The sequence below is a fragment of the Xenopus laevis genome, chromosome 5S, assembly GCF_017654675.1.
Source record: "Xenopus laevis strain J_2021 chromosome 5S, Xenopus_laevis_v10.1, whole genome shotgun sequence".
NCBI lineage: Eukaryota > Metazoa > Chordata > Amphibia > Anura > Pipidae > Xenopus > Xenopus laevis.
Genome location: NC_054380.1, coordinates 120,870,526 through 120,889,737, shown reverse-complemented (window position 1 = coordinate 120,889,737; position 19,212 = coordinate 120,870,526). Strand labels below are relative to the sequence as shown.

General features: G+C 41.0%; 1 protein-coding gene across 1 annotated transcript in view; it reads left to right on the top strand.

Moving 5' to 3' along the window:
* Positions 1 to 18,149, top strand: part of hs6st1.S (heparan sulfate 6-O-sulfotransferase 1 S homeolog) — a 72,748-nt gene extending 54,599 nt beyond the window's left edge. Inside the window, exon 2 of the mRNA XM_018265908.2 lies at positions 16,700 to 18,149. Within this exon, the coding sequence (XP_018121397.1) occupies positions 16,700 to 17,408 (709 nt within the window). The 3' untranslated portion in view covers positions 17,409 to 18,149. The remainder of the gene's footprint in view (positions 1 to 16,699) is intronic.
* Positions 18,150 to 19,212: the final 1,063 nt, after the last annotated feature.

The window sequence follows — 19,212 nt, the reverse complement described above, 5'->3', positions numbered from 1 at the left end:
TCTCCCTACTATACCTGTTATCCCACAGTCACACTCCCTTCCCAGAGACTATTATCCCACTGTTACTATAGGCACCATCTCTCCCTACTATACCTGATATCCCACAGTCACACTCCATTCCCAGAGACTATTATCCCACTGTTACTATAGGCACCATCTTTCCCTACTATACCTGCTATCCCACAGTCACACTCCCTTCCCAGAAACTATTATCCCACTGTTACTATAGGCACCATCTCTCCCTACTATACCTGCTACCCCACAGTCACACTCCCTTCCCAGAGACTATTATCCCACTGTTACTATAGACACCATCTCTCCCTACTATACCTGCTATCCCACATTCACACTCCCTTCCCAGAGACTATTATCCCCACTGTTACTATAGTCACAATCTCTCCCTACTATACCTGCTTTCCCACAGTCACACTCCCTTCCCAGAGACTATTATCCCACTGTTACTATAGACACCATCTCTCCCTACTATACCTGCTATCCCACAGTCCTTCCCCAGAGACTATTATCCCACTGCTACTATAGGCACCATCTCTCCCTACTATACTATCCCACAGTACAATTACAATAGCCAGGATCTCCACTTCTACTAAAAGCAACACATGACCCTTTTTTTAACCTGCTTTCCGACAGTCCAGTGCCTGAAAGGTAGTTCAGGCGATGCAGAACCTGATAGTAAACATGTAGATTTGAAGTAATATAAGTAAACGTTTACACAGATTTCCTTCTGACTTGTTCTGCTTTACGAGGCCCCATTCTTCAACTACATTTGCTTTATATGTCATTGTGGGAACAGCCCTAAGTGCTGGATAAAAATCTCCTATTTATATTTTAGTTTTTTGTGAGTAAAATTAGTTATTTGTGATGTGCCTTTTTATTACCACCTTTTTTTGTTGTTTCGTTGTTTTACCCTTCCCCCTTAGAATGCAATAACAATATCATACGACTCTGCTTAAGTCTTATTTATTTGCATTGCATAGCACATTTTTCATGTTCTGGAATTTTAAGGATTAGCCTAATCTTTAAAAAAATATCTTGGGTTCAGCTGAATCCTGGCCTTGGTGTACCCTTTGTAATTTTAGTTTAGCAACACATGGACAAAAGCAGAGATTGCCATTGAGTATCTCAGCTGTTGAGTAGAGATGTGTTGTATACTGGGGTGAGTGCATTCCACCAAAGCGTGATGCCTCTAATGTGAGCGACTCATTCATGTTATGGGAAAGTATGCAGGCTGGCAGCAGTGGCATTTCACACATAGCATGCAAGTGCGAGTGGTACTTTGCTGTGTGTGCTGGTTAAGAATTTTGTAAAGCATATATATATATATATATATATATATATATATATATATATATATATATATATATATATATATACACAGTCTGATAAAACATTAAAGGGGAACTCCACAAAAACATAACTTAAGCTTTATGAAAAGTAAACATAATTTCAAGCAATACATCAATTTAAAAAATATGCAGACATTTCATGATTTGAAATAGTTTGGAACAGTTCCCTAAGCCTAGCCCCCTGCTCTCCTGCTGATCTGTCTGACAACTTTGCTGAGCTGACTGACTACTGTTATTTTGTATCAACAGCCATCTGTCCTCAGCCTGCATCCTCCAAACCTCACAATTCCCTGCACATGTGATTTCAATAAGGAACAGAACATCTTAGTGCAATGCATTGTGGGTTATGTAGTTTCTGCTGCTGTCCGTAAACTGTGGAGAAGTTGTGACAATTCGTAACATCAGTGTTCAGTCCCTCCTTCCCTGCCAGGATTCCAAATGATGCAGAAAGAGAAGAACTGTTCTCCAGATTTCAGCATAGAAAATGGCAGAAACAGGCAACTGTGATGGGTATATTAGTGGTTTCTGTATTATGTGGGCCTCTTTATTAAATTTTGGTTTAGAAGCCGGATTTCCCCTTTAAGATTTTCTATAGTGAAACTTTAAACACAATGCAGCAGGGCTTTAGGGTTTAGGATTGCTGTCCTGCCAACAGAACTATGCCAACATGCTTATGCACATGCACACCTGTACCCATAACCGAAGCTGTGGCGGAAGTGGGCTGCATGTAAGGATTGAGGGTAGTCTATGGCTTTTAAATCCTGCAGTAAGTATTCCTCTATCTAAAAGTGATCCCCAACCAGTAGCTCATGAGCAACATGTTGCTCTTCAACCCCTTACATGTTGCTCCCAGTGGCCTCAAAGCAGGAGCTTATTTTTGAATTCCAGGCTTGGAAGCAAATGTATTGCCAAACAGAGCTTCAATGTAGGTTGACAATCCACATTTGGCACCCCAAGAACATTTTTCATGCTTGTGTTGCTCCCCAACTCCTTTTACTTCTGAATGTTGCTCACAGGTTCAAAAGGTTGGGGACCCCTGATCTATAATAAGCTGCCAGACTCTAATGCCGGCACTGGAGACAATGATATGAGCAGCCTTTCCCACTGAGAATAACTTGAGAGAGCAAAAGTTTACCCGACGGCACAATTCCCATTTCCCCATTTACTTTCCAGTAGGTTTCTCCAAATCCATGAAAGCTACATCAGACTTCTTGTGGTGGGCTTCTCTAGTAAAACGTAGGTCCCAGTCCTAAGAAACAAAGTCCTGCTACTCATGGTACTTAAAGGAATTTATTTGAAGGATTCACGTAACTTGGTCTGCTCCCTGGAATAAAAAATACCAGTTTTCGCTTTTTAATCCTATTAATAACTTTTGATTTTGTGATAACCTTGGTGGTAAAGGTCATGCTCACTGCTTTGCCTTTTGTTTAATAGGACATTTTTACAGTTGAGGTTTACAGGGGTTAAACTGTGCTGAATATTGGAATGTGTGTGCAAGTCCTGAAATGTACAAGTAGACACACAATGTATGTGTTGGCATTGTCATTGGTAACTGCCTGAACATGCAGATGCTGAAAAAACATTGGTAGGGGGCATATTAGTAAGAGTAGAGGTGATAAGGGGGCACTATGTGATGGAATGTAGAGAGTTAGGACTAAGGAGACTAGAGAGCAAATTTACTAAAGAGCGAAGTGACTAACACTGGTGAAAATTCGCAAGCGTGACGTCATTTCGGAACTTCGCCGATTCACTAAGATGCGGATTTTACTGAACATTACTTCTTGTACCAGACTTGCCTTCGCCACCTCAGACCGGGCAAAGTGCAATAGAGTAGATAGGACTTCCTCAAAAAACAGTTAAAAAGTTTTCTAAGTCCCAAAAAACGCTGGCGACTTTTCCTTTTTTCAGGGTGATAGGCTGCAAAAGAGCGTAAAATTGTTTTGGGGTAACCGGCTTCCCCCCTACATTTCCTTACATATGGCACACTATACACTGGGCTCATGTGTAGGCAGTGTCGGACTGGGACACCAGGGGCCCACCCAAAAACTTTAGACCAGGGGCCCACCAAAAGACCTTAAATCAGTACTATTATAATTCCTCTCCTCACGCAACCTCTATTCTGCAAGTCTCTTTTCTTTACATGCTATAATCTATAATTCAATCTATTTATTCTCTTTGTTCTCATAGAAATAGGTAAAGGCCATGAAATAGGCCAAATGTTTTGAAGCACGAGGGACCACTGACACCTGGGCCCACCGGGAGTTTTCCTGGTATCCCTGTGGGCCAGTCCGACACTGTGTGTAGGGCAATATAACAACTTTATTTTATTTTATTAAGGTTTCCCGGGCTTGTGTAGTGTAATGTATTTGCTGCAACATATAAATCCATTCAACTTTAACTTCCCACCGTATGCAAATTAAGCAACGCTAGCACAACTTCGCTTGGCTTGGCCCAGTAACGCTAGCACAACTTCGCCAGCATTCGGCTCCCTGGACGCAACTTCGGATTTTAGTAAATTAGCTTTGTCCTGGCGAATGTACACCTGGAGAAGTGTTGCGCTGTGATCGAAGCCGTCGCTGACTAATTTTCGGAGGTTAGTGAATTTGCTCCTAAGGGAGAAGATCTTTGGTGTGGTAGTTGACCTGCTCTGTTCTTTAGGTCATGACTTGTAGATCCCCTGATTAGAAGATTCAACTCCCTATGCAATTAAGCAAATCCTAATTAAAAGCAGACTGCGGGTTTAGCCCTTGTTAAAATTTTGAGTATTGCTAAATCGGAACTGGTGACCTTGTGGAGAATGAATCCATTCATAACTGGGTGTTCAGCTGGAAAATGTGTACATTCCTCTGTGCCCTTCTCTAATGTCCCCTTGCTCAGGTAGATGTTTAGTATGGGCACTTCTGCCTTTTGGGTCTGTTTACCAGGTAGATAAAAGCTGGTCATGCACGGGTCAACCTGTTTGTTAGCTCCCGAGACCACATGGAAAGCACATGCAGACCCATCATATAAGGACATCATCCATGGCCTGATGTGACCTTCACAAACAGGATTCTTTGGACTTATACACTTTTTGTGGCTTGCTCAATTAATGTATTCCGTAATGTGTTGCTATTTGTGTTTCTCGTCTGACTTACAAAAATAATGTTACATCCCTGTTTGGTGGGAAACATTATTATGCAAAATAATAAACGCAACGTGGATTCATCAGACTCTTTTAAGCAAAAGGTTTCTCACACAAAGTAGTTGCTCTGTGACCCCCCCCCCCCCGGGCCTACCTCAAATTCCTGGTCACGGTTCCTGCACTGATCAACTATTTGCTTTTATTCTGTATGGAAAGCAGAGGATGTTCTGAAAAGACTGCAGTCCATTAAACATTATTGGGGCCTGTCACACCTCAGACATATGGAGAATGCACAATGGAGTGATCTGCATTCACTGGCAATAGGCATTATCTGCTCTGCGGGATCCCACCGACTGAACACTGCTGGCAAACAGAAACTACGGCTAATCCAGGAATAAAACACCATCCATTTAACCGTATCTTACAAGAAAAACTATACTCCTTTACATGAGGGCATCCAAAACTGCAGACTTGGCCACAACCAAGTACAGTAGTTAAGTGCATCTCAATAGAATAATAATGTTGCAGCAGCTGATGCTATGTGTCATGTTTGGGCCTTCAAAAAATATAGTGTGGGATGTGCCCCTCCGGAAATGCAAATTGTTTCAAATGTGACCTGCTGTATTTGGATGACAGTCCAGCTCTAAATCTTCTCTCTTCTTTTGTCAAACGGCTTCTTTTTTTGTCCTTTTTGACATTTTGTACTTTTTATTCCCCTGGGAAACTGATTTCCACGCTACCTCCCATGAGTCTTTTTGTTGCCCTTTTTCCCTTCTCTGTTTCCTGCTCATTCTCATGTGTGTCTATTATAGCCTCCCTTATATCAATGTTCTTCATTACCTCCACCTCCTACACACAATTCTTGTCACTTTCTCTCCTGTTTCCTTCCTATTTTCTCATGCCTCTTTTTAGTCTTCAACGTACTTCTCTCTCATTCATTCATTCAGCTACAGCGGGACCTGTTAATTGTTAGGCTTAAGGAAGAAGGGTCGAAATTTTAGTCCTTGTGCCAATGTAGACTTACAAGATGGACCCATGCTATACCAACTGATATGGATAGAATCATTGGGTTGGTGAAAGTTCTTGGCCAGCTCTCCTTGGTAACAAGGAGAGCTATAATACCATGGAACAGAAAATGACTGTTCTAAAATATGGGGAACATGCTAGAAAGGTCATTGGATGACCTACTAGGTATTAGAGGTTTAAGAGAACTGCAATATAAAGAGGCCAATCCACAATGATATGTGGTGTTGTTAAGAGAGAGGAGTGGTTAGAAGACCTGGGATTAAATGTCTGGTAGTAACAGAAGACTTGAAGTTGGGGAACAACCAGTTGCATAAATATTGAGGGTCGGTTGATCTGGTATTTTTCCTTTTTTTGGACAGAATTATATTTAAACCATAATGTCATATTAAGATGTCTATGAAGTCCTTTAGCAGGCCTTTAGAATCCAGGCCATGGTTCCTCAGATGGTACCCTGAAGGAGCCTCCAACAGATTTGGCTCTCACACACCCTGACGTAATGAATGGTAAAGATACCTGGTGCTCAAAAGGTAGAGGTTCGGCTGCCTCACAAGAACAGTTGCATAGAAAAAAATCCAATGGCCATTCTATGACCTTGTAGGAGCCCACACACCACCAGAGACCTGCAGACCACAGGATGGACCCAGTGTATAAGAGGCAGCACAGCTAGCATGGTGGTTGCCCACCTAATCTTATAAATCCGAGCAGGAGAGAAGAGCAGAAAAGTATGATAAAGCAAAGGCAAAGAAAACAGAAACCAAGGGCATCTGTGACCTTCACAGGGAATACAACTCATGGCGTGCGAGGATTGCTTGTGTCCTGCGGGTGTGCTGACTCACTAGTAATTCCCCAGTTTCATGACTAAAAAATTCTTAATATAGACAAAAGTAAACAGAGCCATCAACAGGTTTCTTGGAAGATAACGCAGCCGGAACAATATATTCTTTTTTCCTTGCCTCCATGAAACATTATGCAAGTGGCCCCTGAAGGGGGTTATTCTCGTGCCGCTTCCGCAGCTGGATGCCTGATTGCATAACGCTATGAAGCCACATTTCCATCTCGGGTAAATTTAACAGGTTTTATGCTGAAGTCTGAAATTAAAACTTGTTAATCTGCTGTATATTAATAATCACAGCCCAAAATATCATAATTACCCCCACCAGCCAGACTCCTGTAATTGTCATTTTCCTGGTGCCTGACTGTGAGACGGGAATGACAGGTGACTTCACTCTACAGCTGTGTGTGGGTTGAAGTGGTGCCGTAGGTGCGAGGATATCACAAATGCCTACTTTTATTGCATATTAACTGAAATTCTCCGTCAGGCAGGCAGAGGAAGATGTTAAAATAGGCTGGAAGAAATAATAATTTGCTGGCTGTCCATCTGTGGAGAACTGCAATTCCAACAATCCCCTAAAACCCAAAGGCATTCCCAATACATTTATTGTGTATGTTTCATATTGACTGATAAGTGGCAAGTAGCATCATTTGTTTATTACTATCTTCTGCTGTTCTTGAAAGACCAGACAGTTTCTTCTAATTCTAAGCCCCCTAAAAAACAGCATTGCATATTGGTTAGGGCAGCGGTCCCCAAACAATTTGCTCATCGACGCCTTGGATGTTGCTCCCTGTGGCCTTAAAGCAAGTGCTTATTTTTTAAGTTCTAACTTTTAGACTAGTTTTAGTTGCATAGAAACCAGCAACACCTTTTTCATGCTTATGCTGCTCCCCGATTCTTTATATTTTGATGGGGCTCATGGGTAAAAAAAAGTTGTGGACCCCTGGGTTAGGGAATAGCATAATAGGCACCCATCTCCGTCTGTCCTCTTCTGGCCAACGTTTTAGCTCTAAGACAGGGGTGCCCAAAATGTAAATCGGGATCTACCAGTAGACCTTTAGCTGGGGATCAGTAGATCTCAAGACAATGTCAACAAACACCCTCCTATTTCATGCTTTTCATTCAGATATTTATTACTTAAGGTTACATAAGAAATTGTTAAATAAAGCAATATAAATTCTCTCATAAATAAATATAATATTTAAGTAATATTTTTCATGGAACAGAATGCTAACCATGTTTTTATGGATGTAAATCATAATTGGACAACATCACTAAAGGTAGAACTGGCGTTAGTAAAGTATGGGCACAACTGCTCTAAGGTCCAATTATCACAGTGTGGCTTTACTAATGTTCACTTACTAGTATTCAGACGTTGACAGATGGAGAAGGGTGTTTTTGTCCTCTGCTGTTTGTCCATAGTAGTAGGATTCCAACTTCAGGGTTCTTCTTTTATAGATGCTGCGCCTGCTCACCCCGCCCCTTTTGTGATGTCATTGGCGGGGCGGCATGGATCTATAAAAGGAACCCAGAAGTCGGATGTGGGCAGGCGTGGGCTAAGTGTTTGCGGGCTAGAGTTGGGGAAATCCCAACCCGCACATCACTAGTCCATAGCCATTTATCTCTTTAGAAGATAACATGGGCTAGAGTCCTGCGCGGAACCAATTTATGAGACCCGCAACCCGAACCGTAACCCGCATATTTACCCACTTGGATCCACTACCCAACCCCGGGCTGCACATATCTTATCCGCAACCCGCCGACCACCATTAAACAGGAAGTGCTATCGCTGCGGAAGTGGAATCTTCATAAGTGGGCACAGACAGAAAAAAAGTTTTGTATAATTTTAAAAGGAGTAAAATAAAGATAATATAACATAAGAAATATAGATGAGACCCGCAACCCACAGACCCGCGTCTATACCCGCACCCAAAAATCCTACCCTCCTCCCACAGGGTACCCGCTTTTTTTGTTGGTAACCAGCAGGTACACGACCCTCTGCAGGACTCTAACATGGGCACCTTTAAAGCATCTTGCTCCATATTATTATAGACTGGATCTTGGACGGTACATGTATGGAATCTATTATCTGGCATGCCTGGAAGCATGGCTTTTCCGGATAAGCCTTTTAAACCTTCTGACTGCTCTAATATCTTCTTGTAAAGTTATTAAATAGTTGCTATATTAGACAGTTGAGGGATGCGAAGGGGCATGCTTCACAGAATGCTTCATGATATCAATCCTACAGCTCCAAGGAGGAGGGGGGTTATCTTGGCACATGTGCAGCCGTTGGGACTGAGGGATCACAAGTTAAGGAAAAGTGCTACACAGGGATTCCAACTGGAAATAAAATTATATATTCATTAAAATGTCCTTTTACCACTACAGACCAGAGACATGTTTACAGCCTGTGGGCAGATTCTCCCATCGTTCTTTATTTTTTTTAAAATAAGATTAGATATTTCTATGGTAAAAACAAATGAAATGTGTCCAGTTTTGCTTTTTATCACTGAACTCCAGGGCTGATGGGCTTGGAATCGTCAGTGGCAAGAGGTGTGCATCAGGATTGTGATTGACTAAGATCTTGTTATACATAAAGAAATATAAAATGGTTTTAAAGGGGAACTAAACCTTAAAAATGAATATGCCTAACAATGCCATATTTTATATACTGAACTTATTGTACCAGCCTAAAGTTTCAGCTTGTCAATAGCAGCAATGATCCAGGACTTCAAACTTGTCACAGGGGGTCACCATCTTGGAAAGTGTCTGTGACACTCACATGCTCAGTGGGCTCTGAGCAGCTGTTGAGAAGCTAAGCTAAGGGGGCGTCACTAATTAACAAGCAGAAAATGAGGTTGGACTGTAATATAAGCTGATGCTACAGGGCTGATTATTAAATTCTGATGCTAGTTGCACTGGTTTCTGTGCTGTAATGTAGTAATTATCTGTATTAATTACTAATCAGCCTTATTTTGTGACATTTCTATTCTATGTGTACTGTATATTGTGAGTGGGTCCCTAAGCTCAGTAAGTGACGGCAGCACAGAGCATGTGCAGTGAATCAGCATAAAAGAACACTGGGAGCTACTGGGGCATCTTTGGAGACACTTCTACTGCTAAAGGGCTGTGGTTGCCTTGGGCTGGTACAGAAGCCCAAAACATTTCTACCTACTTCTTTAGTTAAGCTTTAGTTCTCCTTTAAGTGATGGCAAGGCCTGGGAAGGCAGTCAGACTCAGCTATGGCCCTTTAGCTGTAGTTATAGTGGGGAATATATAGTTCCTACAAGTAGTCCATAAAGGAGTGTTTCCACAACAGAAAGGGCCAATAATTTAGTGTTTTGTCATCTTGCCCTATCTGCTACCTGCATAGTCCCAAGACTAAAAAGTCTACTGCTTATTTCCATATAAGAAACATGTTTTCCAACATTTCCAATATCCATATATATCTTCAGGCCTTCAAGTGCAGTATTATGGGTCCTCAGGTTTATTATGGACTTGCAGAAACTCGGATGAAGCAGCGCACACTCCTCTCCTCACAGTTTAATAGTTTAAGCCCGGTGCACAGTGTAGAGGGCACGGCAACCCTCAGGAATACGTACTTAGCCAAACAAATACACTGGCACACGTGGCAATTCAAGTGCCGGGTTACCCCGTGCTCTTTATTGTGCGGACGTGCAACGTTTCGGGGTTCCCGAAACGTTGCACGTCCGCACAATAAAGAGCACGGGGTAACCCGGCACTTGAATTGCCACGTGTGCCAGTGTATTTGTTTGGCTTATTATGGACTTGGACATCTCTGGCGAAATAACTGAGCTTAATTAGGTGGATTGGGCTGTTGTCAAAAACACACCAGTAACCAGTTGGGACTATTGAGTATTATGCTTTGGTTCATTCTAGTTGGATGCATTCTATCGATAATTTTGCTTATAATAAAACCATTTCCACATCATTGACAAGGAAATGAAATGCTGCCTATGTACCTTTCTATAGAAATCGGATAGGGCGTTATCTCCGTTCATCATCATTTATTATTAATTCCTATTCCACCTTGTTGCTTAGGGGCTGCAATTGTATCCTGATGCATACACTCAACCCCTCATTTAGCATGTATTATATATCCCTTCTTCATCTCACGCTAGGCGTTAGTAATTAGCCAGAATATCTCATTTTAATTATGGACAAATCATGTCACAACAACTTTTATCTTTGTGCTGCCAGAGAGAGCAGTTAGTCTCGTGTTTCCTATAAAACACAGCTGCACTGTAAGGTAACTGCATGGGGTGTGATAATGTTAATTGTTGCTTCTCCTTTTAACCCTTGCAGCAGTTAAAGGGACAGTAGTGCTGTATGTCAGCTGTCCAACCGAATGCACTGGGCCACATGCAGGCATAAGATCATACTGTTTGGCCAAAGCTTGATTATATTCTAGTATGGGATTCGTTCTCAGGAAACCTGTTTTCCAGAAAGCTCCAAATTGTGGAATGGCCGTCTCCCTCCATTATATTCAAATAATACAACATTTGGAAAATGATTTTCTTTTTCTCTGTAATAATAAAACAGTACCTCGTACTTGATCCTAATTAATATATAATTAATCCTTATTGGAAGCAAAACCAGCTTATTGGGTTTGTTTCATGTTTACATGACTTTCTAGTACAGGGGTGCCCAAAAGGTAAATGGGGATCTATCAGTAGACCTTTAGCTGGTGATCAGTAGATCTCAAGACACTGTCTAGTCTTGAGTTGTACAGCTTGTCTAAATCAATTAATTCAGATATTTATTCTGTTAAGGTTACATAAGAAATAGTTAATAATAATACATGATTATTATAACAACAATACAATAATATCATAATATTATAATACATAATAAAACAATCAATTCTTAAATACAGCAATATAACTTTTCCCATAAATCAATATTATATTTAAGCAATACAAAATGCTATTATGGATGTTGATCATAATAGGACAAGATCACATATAAGGGCACTCTTGTTCTAGTAGATTAGATGAATTATGAAGATCCAAATTACAGCAAAATTCATTATCCAGAAAACCCCAGGTCACGAGCATTCTGGATAACAGGTCCCATACCTGTATTTTAAATATCAGTGTGTGGTTGGTTTGCTGGATATAAAATACTGCACATGTTGTTGCATGCCCCCCTTGTATCCTTTCAAGTAAAGAATCTCATTAGCCTTTCTTGTTTGTGTTTATAGCTCTGATATGATCTCGGTGGAGCATCACGTTATAACAAAAATATAGATGATAGCTCTTTCTACCGGCCTTAATTAGCTTCTGTGTGTTATTAAAGCATTCTTGCATACAGAATTCAGAGTTGCCTACCCTGCAGAATTGTAATGGTTTTGCTCACATGTGCATTATGTGAGACTGGAGTGGGTGCTAAAACAGAGTCTTGCATCGACGTGGGCATTAATATAATCTCATTTGAAGGGCCAGGATTTTTCCAGAAGATGGATAGGATGCTCATAGTTGGAATTCCTGGGGATGGTAATTGATGACCTGCATGCTGAAACATATTTAGGCATATACCTCCTTCCCTACTGTTTGGTGGATCCAGCTGGTTACCTTTTGATTCACGATTGTTGCCTTCAACAAAATACCACCTAAAAGAGGCAGTTTGGTTTAGTCTTGAGATGCTTGATGTACAACTGATCTATTTAAGTATGTAAACAAGTGTAGACAATAGTAGATTTTGTTTGAACTTAGGTGTTTTTTATGGTTTGCTGCCTTGCCAGTTGCTGGATGTCAGATGACTATATTACTGGACACGGGGCCACCCATTGCCACCATGTTTCCAATCTGGACCAATGTTCTTAGATGCCAACTGTCTGAGCCACTGTTTACGGGTGTTTCATATTGGGAGGCTGTACTTGGCCAATTGTGTGGGTCTTTGTTCTAGAATAGCGATATTTGTTCTAGAATAGCGATATTTGTTCTAGAATAGCAGTATTTGTATACTGCTGAGATGACAATAAAGTTTACTTTGACTTAAATGTTCATAGTAATATACATCAATGCAAAGCACTAAGTTTGCTTAACCACAGTAAACCATAGCAACAATATTATTACTTTTAAACAGATGCCCAGTAGATGCTACCTGCCGATTGGTAGCTATGGGTTACTGCAACTGTGCAAGCTAAAGTTGGCCATAGACGTAAAGATCCTCGATTCGTACGATTTTCAGACCATGTGTGGAGCGTCCCGATATTTTCGTCCATCAGGGATCGGTCGTTTGGTTGATCGGACAGGTTAAAAGATTTCTGTCGGCTGCCGATAATTTCTCTGCATGTATTGCCGAAAGGACGATTTTCAGTGGGAGACTGTCACCAGCTTTGTCGGACATAACTTTCGTATGATTGCTGTCAGGGGCAGAACATCGGTTGATCTGTTCTTTTACTACTTTATTTGATCTGAATGGTTAGTGGCAGGTCCTGAGGTGGGGAAATCGTTTCGAACGATCGAATCTTTGAGTCTATGGCCAGCTTTAGTGTCTTTACTACACAGCCCCAGCAGACTCCCAATTTGGCCTGAAGGCAGGACCTCTAGCTGCCTAACCCTGAACTAGATCTCATCTACCCAATAACCTCTCCGCTTAACTTGGCTTGGTTTCTAAATCATTATGGCCCACCTCTTTTTCAAAAAGGAAGAAATACAGAGTTCCCTTGTTAGGGTGACTCAACAACAAAACCTAAAACAGGATAGAGAATTAGAACCTTATATCTAGTAAACACCTTTATCTAAATTAGTGAAGGCTACAGCCCTCTGATATCCAAGCAGTGGAACCCTGGTAATTATAGGTGGCTGCCTGCATATGCCAGTGATAGTCATTAGCTGGCTTGATTTTCTACCTTGAGCTTTCTCTTGTATCTATAACTATCCTATTCTAGGACTATTGTCTTCTAATTTCATTGAGACCCTGGAACTTGGCCAAGTAAACTGCCTGTGACTTGATTTTCTACCTTGAGCTTTATCTTGGATCTGTATCTGTCCTATCCTAGTATTATTGTCTTCTAAATTTGAGGATACCCTGGAACTTGGGAAAGTAAACTGCCTGTGTATAGGTAGCCTTATTAATCTTCTCAAGCAGTTGTAGATGTTTTTGCAGGACTGAATTAGAACTTTGACAGGGCAGTAGCCTGTGCTATGCATAGATTTAGATGTAAAGTAAAAGGCTGGGGAGCCACTGGTTGCCTGTTCTTGGTATGGATGTTTTGCAGCTGTCTCTTTTGGCCACGTGACTTCTACCATGGTTAGTAAATGCTTCCCTCTCCAGTGACCTTCAGTGTTTATCTTGTTTCCATGCCTGACACATTATTTTCTGGCCAACTGGCTCAATGTCCTCCTGTTTATTCAGACACGCTTGTTTCTGAAGCAATAATCTAATCTCACAACTATGTTTGACATCTGGCTTCGGCTAAATCCGTAATTAGGGCTGGGTGTGAACATATCTTTGGGATCTGCCCTGAACATCACGTCACTTTAGCATCTTTTATCCCATTAATACAAATAATTGAGCCGTGGAAAATGTCTTTAACCTTGAATATCTCCATTGTATAGTACTGAATCAACCATAAGATGTGAAGTTTGAGGCGTAGATTGCGTGTTGTGATATATAATATGCGCCAAATGAATTTCTGCTATACAAGAGAGTACAACATAGCAGCCACATCACATCTTCCAAATTGTATAACCATGAAGTTTTATCTATCCATATGTGAGGACACGATTTTAAAAGATGCAAGAAGGAATCTCCATAGACAACAATGAACTGCAACATCTGGTCATGAAGTGATAATAGATAAATTACTATTATGTTCATATATAAGGGAAATGTTCACCTTGGACCCGTACAGAATATCCAAATATTCTGTTCCAAACCTTATCGAGCCAGCTGCTAGGTACAGCAAATAAAGCTTTGCAAAAATGCCATTATATGAAATCAAGTTCATCTGACTAATGGTGAGTCTTTAATAATAAAAAAAAAAACCCAACCTCCTATTATGCTTTATGGTGGAGCCAATTATCACAGGAATGCTGGCACAATGATAATTGCAGTGGTAGAGCAAAAGTGATTATTTTTGAGAAGCAGCATTGAAAGCAAAGCTACCCACATGGAAACTAGGTAAGGGTACCAGTTGCATTGTCTGTGTCATTCGTACTACTCCACTTTCCCATGTTGATTGGAAAATATAAGCCACTTCTTCCTCATGAAAGGTGGGGAATTATGTATCGTGAAGTCAACTTTTTTGCAGCTTTGGGCCAATGTGGAAATAATTCAGTCGGGTTGCGGTTGTCTGTGGAATTCTCTGTAAGACTCTGACCTCGAATGTCTCCAAAGTCACCTTGCAGCTGTTCTTTTGCGTGAAAATTAGTTGGCTGCTTTTTCTTCAGTTGTCGTGGACAGGTGTTCTTTAGGAGCGTTGCCAAATGGCATCAGAGCCCTGGGAATTTATTATGAACCATTTTACTGTATCCTGCACAGCGTCATTCTCTAAAGGAGTTTGATTGTGGGTAAAGTTCCTTTAAAAACTGCAACTGACTAGTCATAGGTGCCCGAAACCTCCCAAGGGGAGAGGGGTAAGCAAATAAAAATGGCAGTAATCTGAAAGTAAAGTCTAATAGTGCTTCGTACAGGATAGTTTTATGTTAATGCTCAGAACATGGATTTCTGTAACTTTGTCTTGCTGACAAGAGCATCCACCATTGGAATACAGGCCAATGTCTCCAACTGGAGATGATCACACCAAAAACAAAGAGAGATTGTTTGAGAACAAGGGAATCTTATGCAAAGCAACAACTGCTGAGATTAAAAAAAACTTCATTTCCGTTCAGGAAAGCTAGATGGGGATATAAGTATACATTATTCACAACTCTCTAACCCAGTGGAGCTTACAATCTAAGGCCCCATCATACACATACTCTCAAATGGGTCTTTTTATATGAGGAGCAGGCTTGTCTATATCTGTTTGGAGTGTGGAAGGAAAATTGAGCACCTGGGGGAAACCCACGCAATAATAGGGGGGACATTAATACTACTTGAAGAATAGTAGCAGCAATAAAGATGCAACTATACCTCTCTACCACACATATTCCCTCCCCAGTAACAAGATGCCCTAAAATGCTGAAATCTACTTCATTCTCCAACCTGAAGCCTTTAAATATCGCTCTATATAGTGTTCTGCCGTCTATTAGGACAGAGACATAAACATTTCAGCTATATGTTTGTATTTCCAGGCTCCTCCAGTTCTGCTTTATCAGTGCCATTATATCACATATCAAAATGCTGCCAAGAGATTCTTTTTTAGAGTTTTGGATATGTGAGCTCAAATGATGCTTCATACAGAAATACAGCACCATGGTGCCTGCTGGTGTTAAGATGTCTTTGGCACTTCTCGGAGTGATCCATCTTGTATTTGTTTTGCTACAGAATGTATTTATTCTCCCGTACCTGTGTGTGTGTGATCTAAATAAGAATTTCTGTGCACACTGCAGGGTTGTAGGCACTTGCTGAAAGACTGGAAATATGAAAGATGTTATACGGCATAAATGTATCTCTGTGGGCACTTTATTTTTCTGGTGCCCTTGAAGCATTCAGACGTTTTGCCTTGTCACTTTGGGTTTATTTTTCCTCCTACTGGCGAGATAATCTGATTAATGTCGCTTGCAAATTCCCCTTCTTATATTCTTTCTGCTGCCAGTATCTTCAGTAACCAGTGCCTGAAGCAGGGCTGGAGATAAACACAATAAACCACCCATCACTGCTTTAATGGATGGGTCACCATCTTGGAAAGTGTCTGTGACACTCACATGCTCAGTGGGCTCTGAGCAGCTGTTGAGAAGCTAAGCTTAGGGGTCGTCACTAATTATCCAGCAGAAAATGAGCTTCTCTTGTAATATAAGCTGATGCTACAGGGCTGATTATTAAATTCTGATGCTAATTGTACTGGTTTCTGTGCTGCCATGTAGTAATTATCTGTATTAATTATTAATCAGCCTTATATTGTGACATTTCTAATCTATGTGTACTGTATATTGTGAGTGGGTCCCTAAGCTCAGTAAGTGACAGCAGCACAGAGCATGTGCAGTTAATCAGCAGAAAAGAAGATGGGGAGCTACTGGGGCATCTTTGGAGACACAGATCTTTACTGCTAAAGAGCTGGGGTTGCCTTTGGCTGGTATAGAATGTACATAATGTACAACATTTCTAGCTAATTCTTTGGTTAAGCTTTAGTTCTCCTTTATAAAAGGCTCTATTCATTTTGCAGTGCTCTTTTCATCTGGGACCCAGTTCCATGACTGACCTCTATTGTATTTTCTTCTGTTTCAGGAAATTTTATTACATCACTTTGCTGAGAGATCCAGTTTCTCGATACCTCAGTGAATGGAGACATGTACAGAGAGGGGCCACCTGGAAGACTTCTCTCCATATGTGTGACGGAAGAACGCCTACTCCTGAAGAGCTGCCATCTTGCTATGAAGGCACAGACTGGTCAGGGTGCACCTTACAGGAGTTTATGGAGTGTCCCTACAATTTGGCCAACAATCGTCAAGTCCGGATGCTGGCGGACCTCAGCCTTGTAGGATGCTATAATATGTCTTTTTTACAAGACAGCAAGCGAGCTCAGGTTCTTTTGGAAAGCGCCAAGAAGAACTTAAAAGACATGGCATTTTTTGGGCTCACAGAGTTCCAGAGAAAGACTCAGTATCTCTTTGAGAGGACTTTCAACCTTAAGTTCATCAGGCCGTTCATGCAGTACAACAACACACGGGCTGGTGGAGTTGACTTGGACAATGACACAATCCAAAGGATTGAGGAACTCAATGACTTGGACATGCAACTCTATGACTATGCAAAGGATCTCTTCCAACAGCGCTACCAGTTCAAAAGACAAATGGAAAGGATAGAGCAACGGAAGAAGAACAGGGAGGAGCGACTTCACCACCGCTCCAACGAGGCATTTTCCAAGGAAGAATCCGAGGACCAAGTACGCTGGCCCACAGAAGATTACATGAGCCATATTATAGAGAAGTGGTAGATCAGAATGGACTTTTATACTACTAGGGTTCACATTTGTTAATTCTGTATTGTATAAAATCATGACCGTTCAAACGAGAAGACTTTTTATTTAATATCTGTAGCACAGAGTTTAATATGTCTGCTGTGGTTCATACTCTTATGGAACGGAAATCACCTATTTAATGTAGCAAAAAAGGGATTATGCAGAGTTGTCAATGCAATAACGTAGATACCCAGAGCATTGCTAACTGTCTTTCGCTATTTCACCCTGAACGCTGATGGTCAACAAATAACAGCGATACGTTTAATGGATTTAGTTAAGTTCATCTCCAAGTTTGTTTCAGGTACAGGTATCTTTTATAACACTGTTTTTTTCCAGAATGGATGGCTTGCCCCTACAGTCTTTTTTTATTATATGCAATTAGATTTTCTTTAGAGTGGACCAAAATTTCATCTTTGTGCAAACAATAATGGTGGTATTTCTTCCAATTTAATAAGTCATCCTAGCAGAGCTATACCTGTCTTTTTTTTTTTGTTTCCTCTTAGGGTTTGGCCACATGGGCAGATTCGGGGAGATTAGTCGCCAGGCAACAAATCTCTTCTTCTTCACAGCGACTAATCTTCCAAATCTTCTGCTGGCTAAAATGTAAATCGCCTGGGGGCAGGCACACGGAACGCTTAGTTTTCCGAAGTTGCCCCCAGTATCCTCATGAGGCAATTACGGACGACTTTGGAAAACGAAGCGCTCCGGTGCCTGCCCCCCAGGCGATTTTCATTTCATGGCGGAAAGCAGATCGGGGAGATTAGTCGCCGCAAAAAAGAGGAGATTTGGCACCTGGCGACTAATCTCCCCGAATCTGCCCGTGTGGCCAGACCCTAAAAGTTATACTGACACTTAAACAAGACAAGCCATTAACTGGGGTGCAATTGTTTTTGTTCAAAACTTCAAGAGTGCAACTTGCTTGCGAGGTGGATTGCCGCACCGTGGTATAAGGGACAGCAACACCACTTCCTCAGCCTTCTAACTCATTGGGTCTACCAAGTTTAGACAACCATACATACAAAAATGTCTTCAACCTTAACCACCAGGATCCGGCATGCCAAAGGCCTGTTTTTGCTTTAAAGGAACAGTTCAGTGTAAAAATAAAAACTGGGTAAATAGATAGGCTGTGCAAAATAAAAAATGTTTCTAATATAGTTAGTTAGCCAAATATGGAGTGACTGGGTGTGTAACATAATAGCCAGAACATTACTTCCTGCTTTTCAGCTCTCTAACTCTGCGTTAGTCACTACTTTAAGGAGGTCAACATGGGACATAACTGTTCAGTGAGTTTGCAATTGATCTTCAGCATTCAGCTCAGATTCAAAAGCAACAGTTATGACCCATGTGCCTCCCCCTCAAGTCTCTGATTGGTTACTGCCTGGTAACCAATCAGTGGAAAGAGAGATACAAAGCAGAAAATAAATAATTTAAACATTAAATAAACCAAATAGGCTGGTTTTGCCTCCAATAAGGATTCATTGTATCTTAGTTGGATCAAGAACAAGGTACTGTTTAATTATGAAATAGAATAAGGAAATAATTTTTAAATATGAATTATTTGTTTAAAACGGAGACAGCCTTTCTGTAATTTGGAGTTTTTCGGATAAACTTATGTTGTCTGCATTGCTATGACGTGATTGTGACCGGATCCACAGGGTTAACACGCAGCCCACTTCCAAGACTAGTAATTTTACTGGGGGCTCTGCTGTTTTAGTGGCATTTATGGGAATAAGGAAAGCACTTAACTTCTCTGGGATTTGTAACAATGTGTTGGCATTAT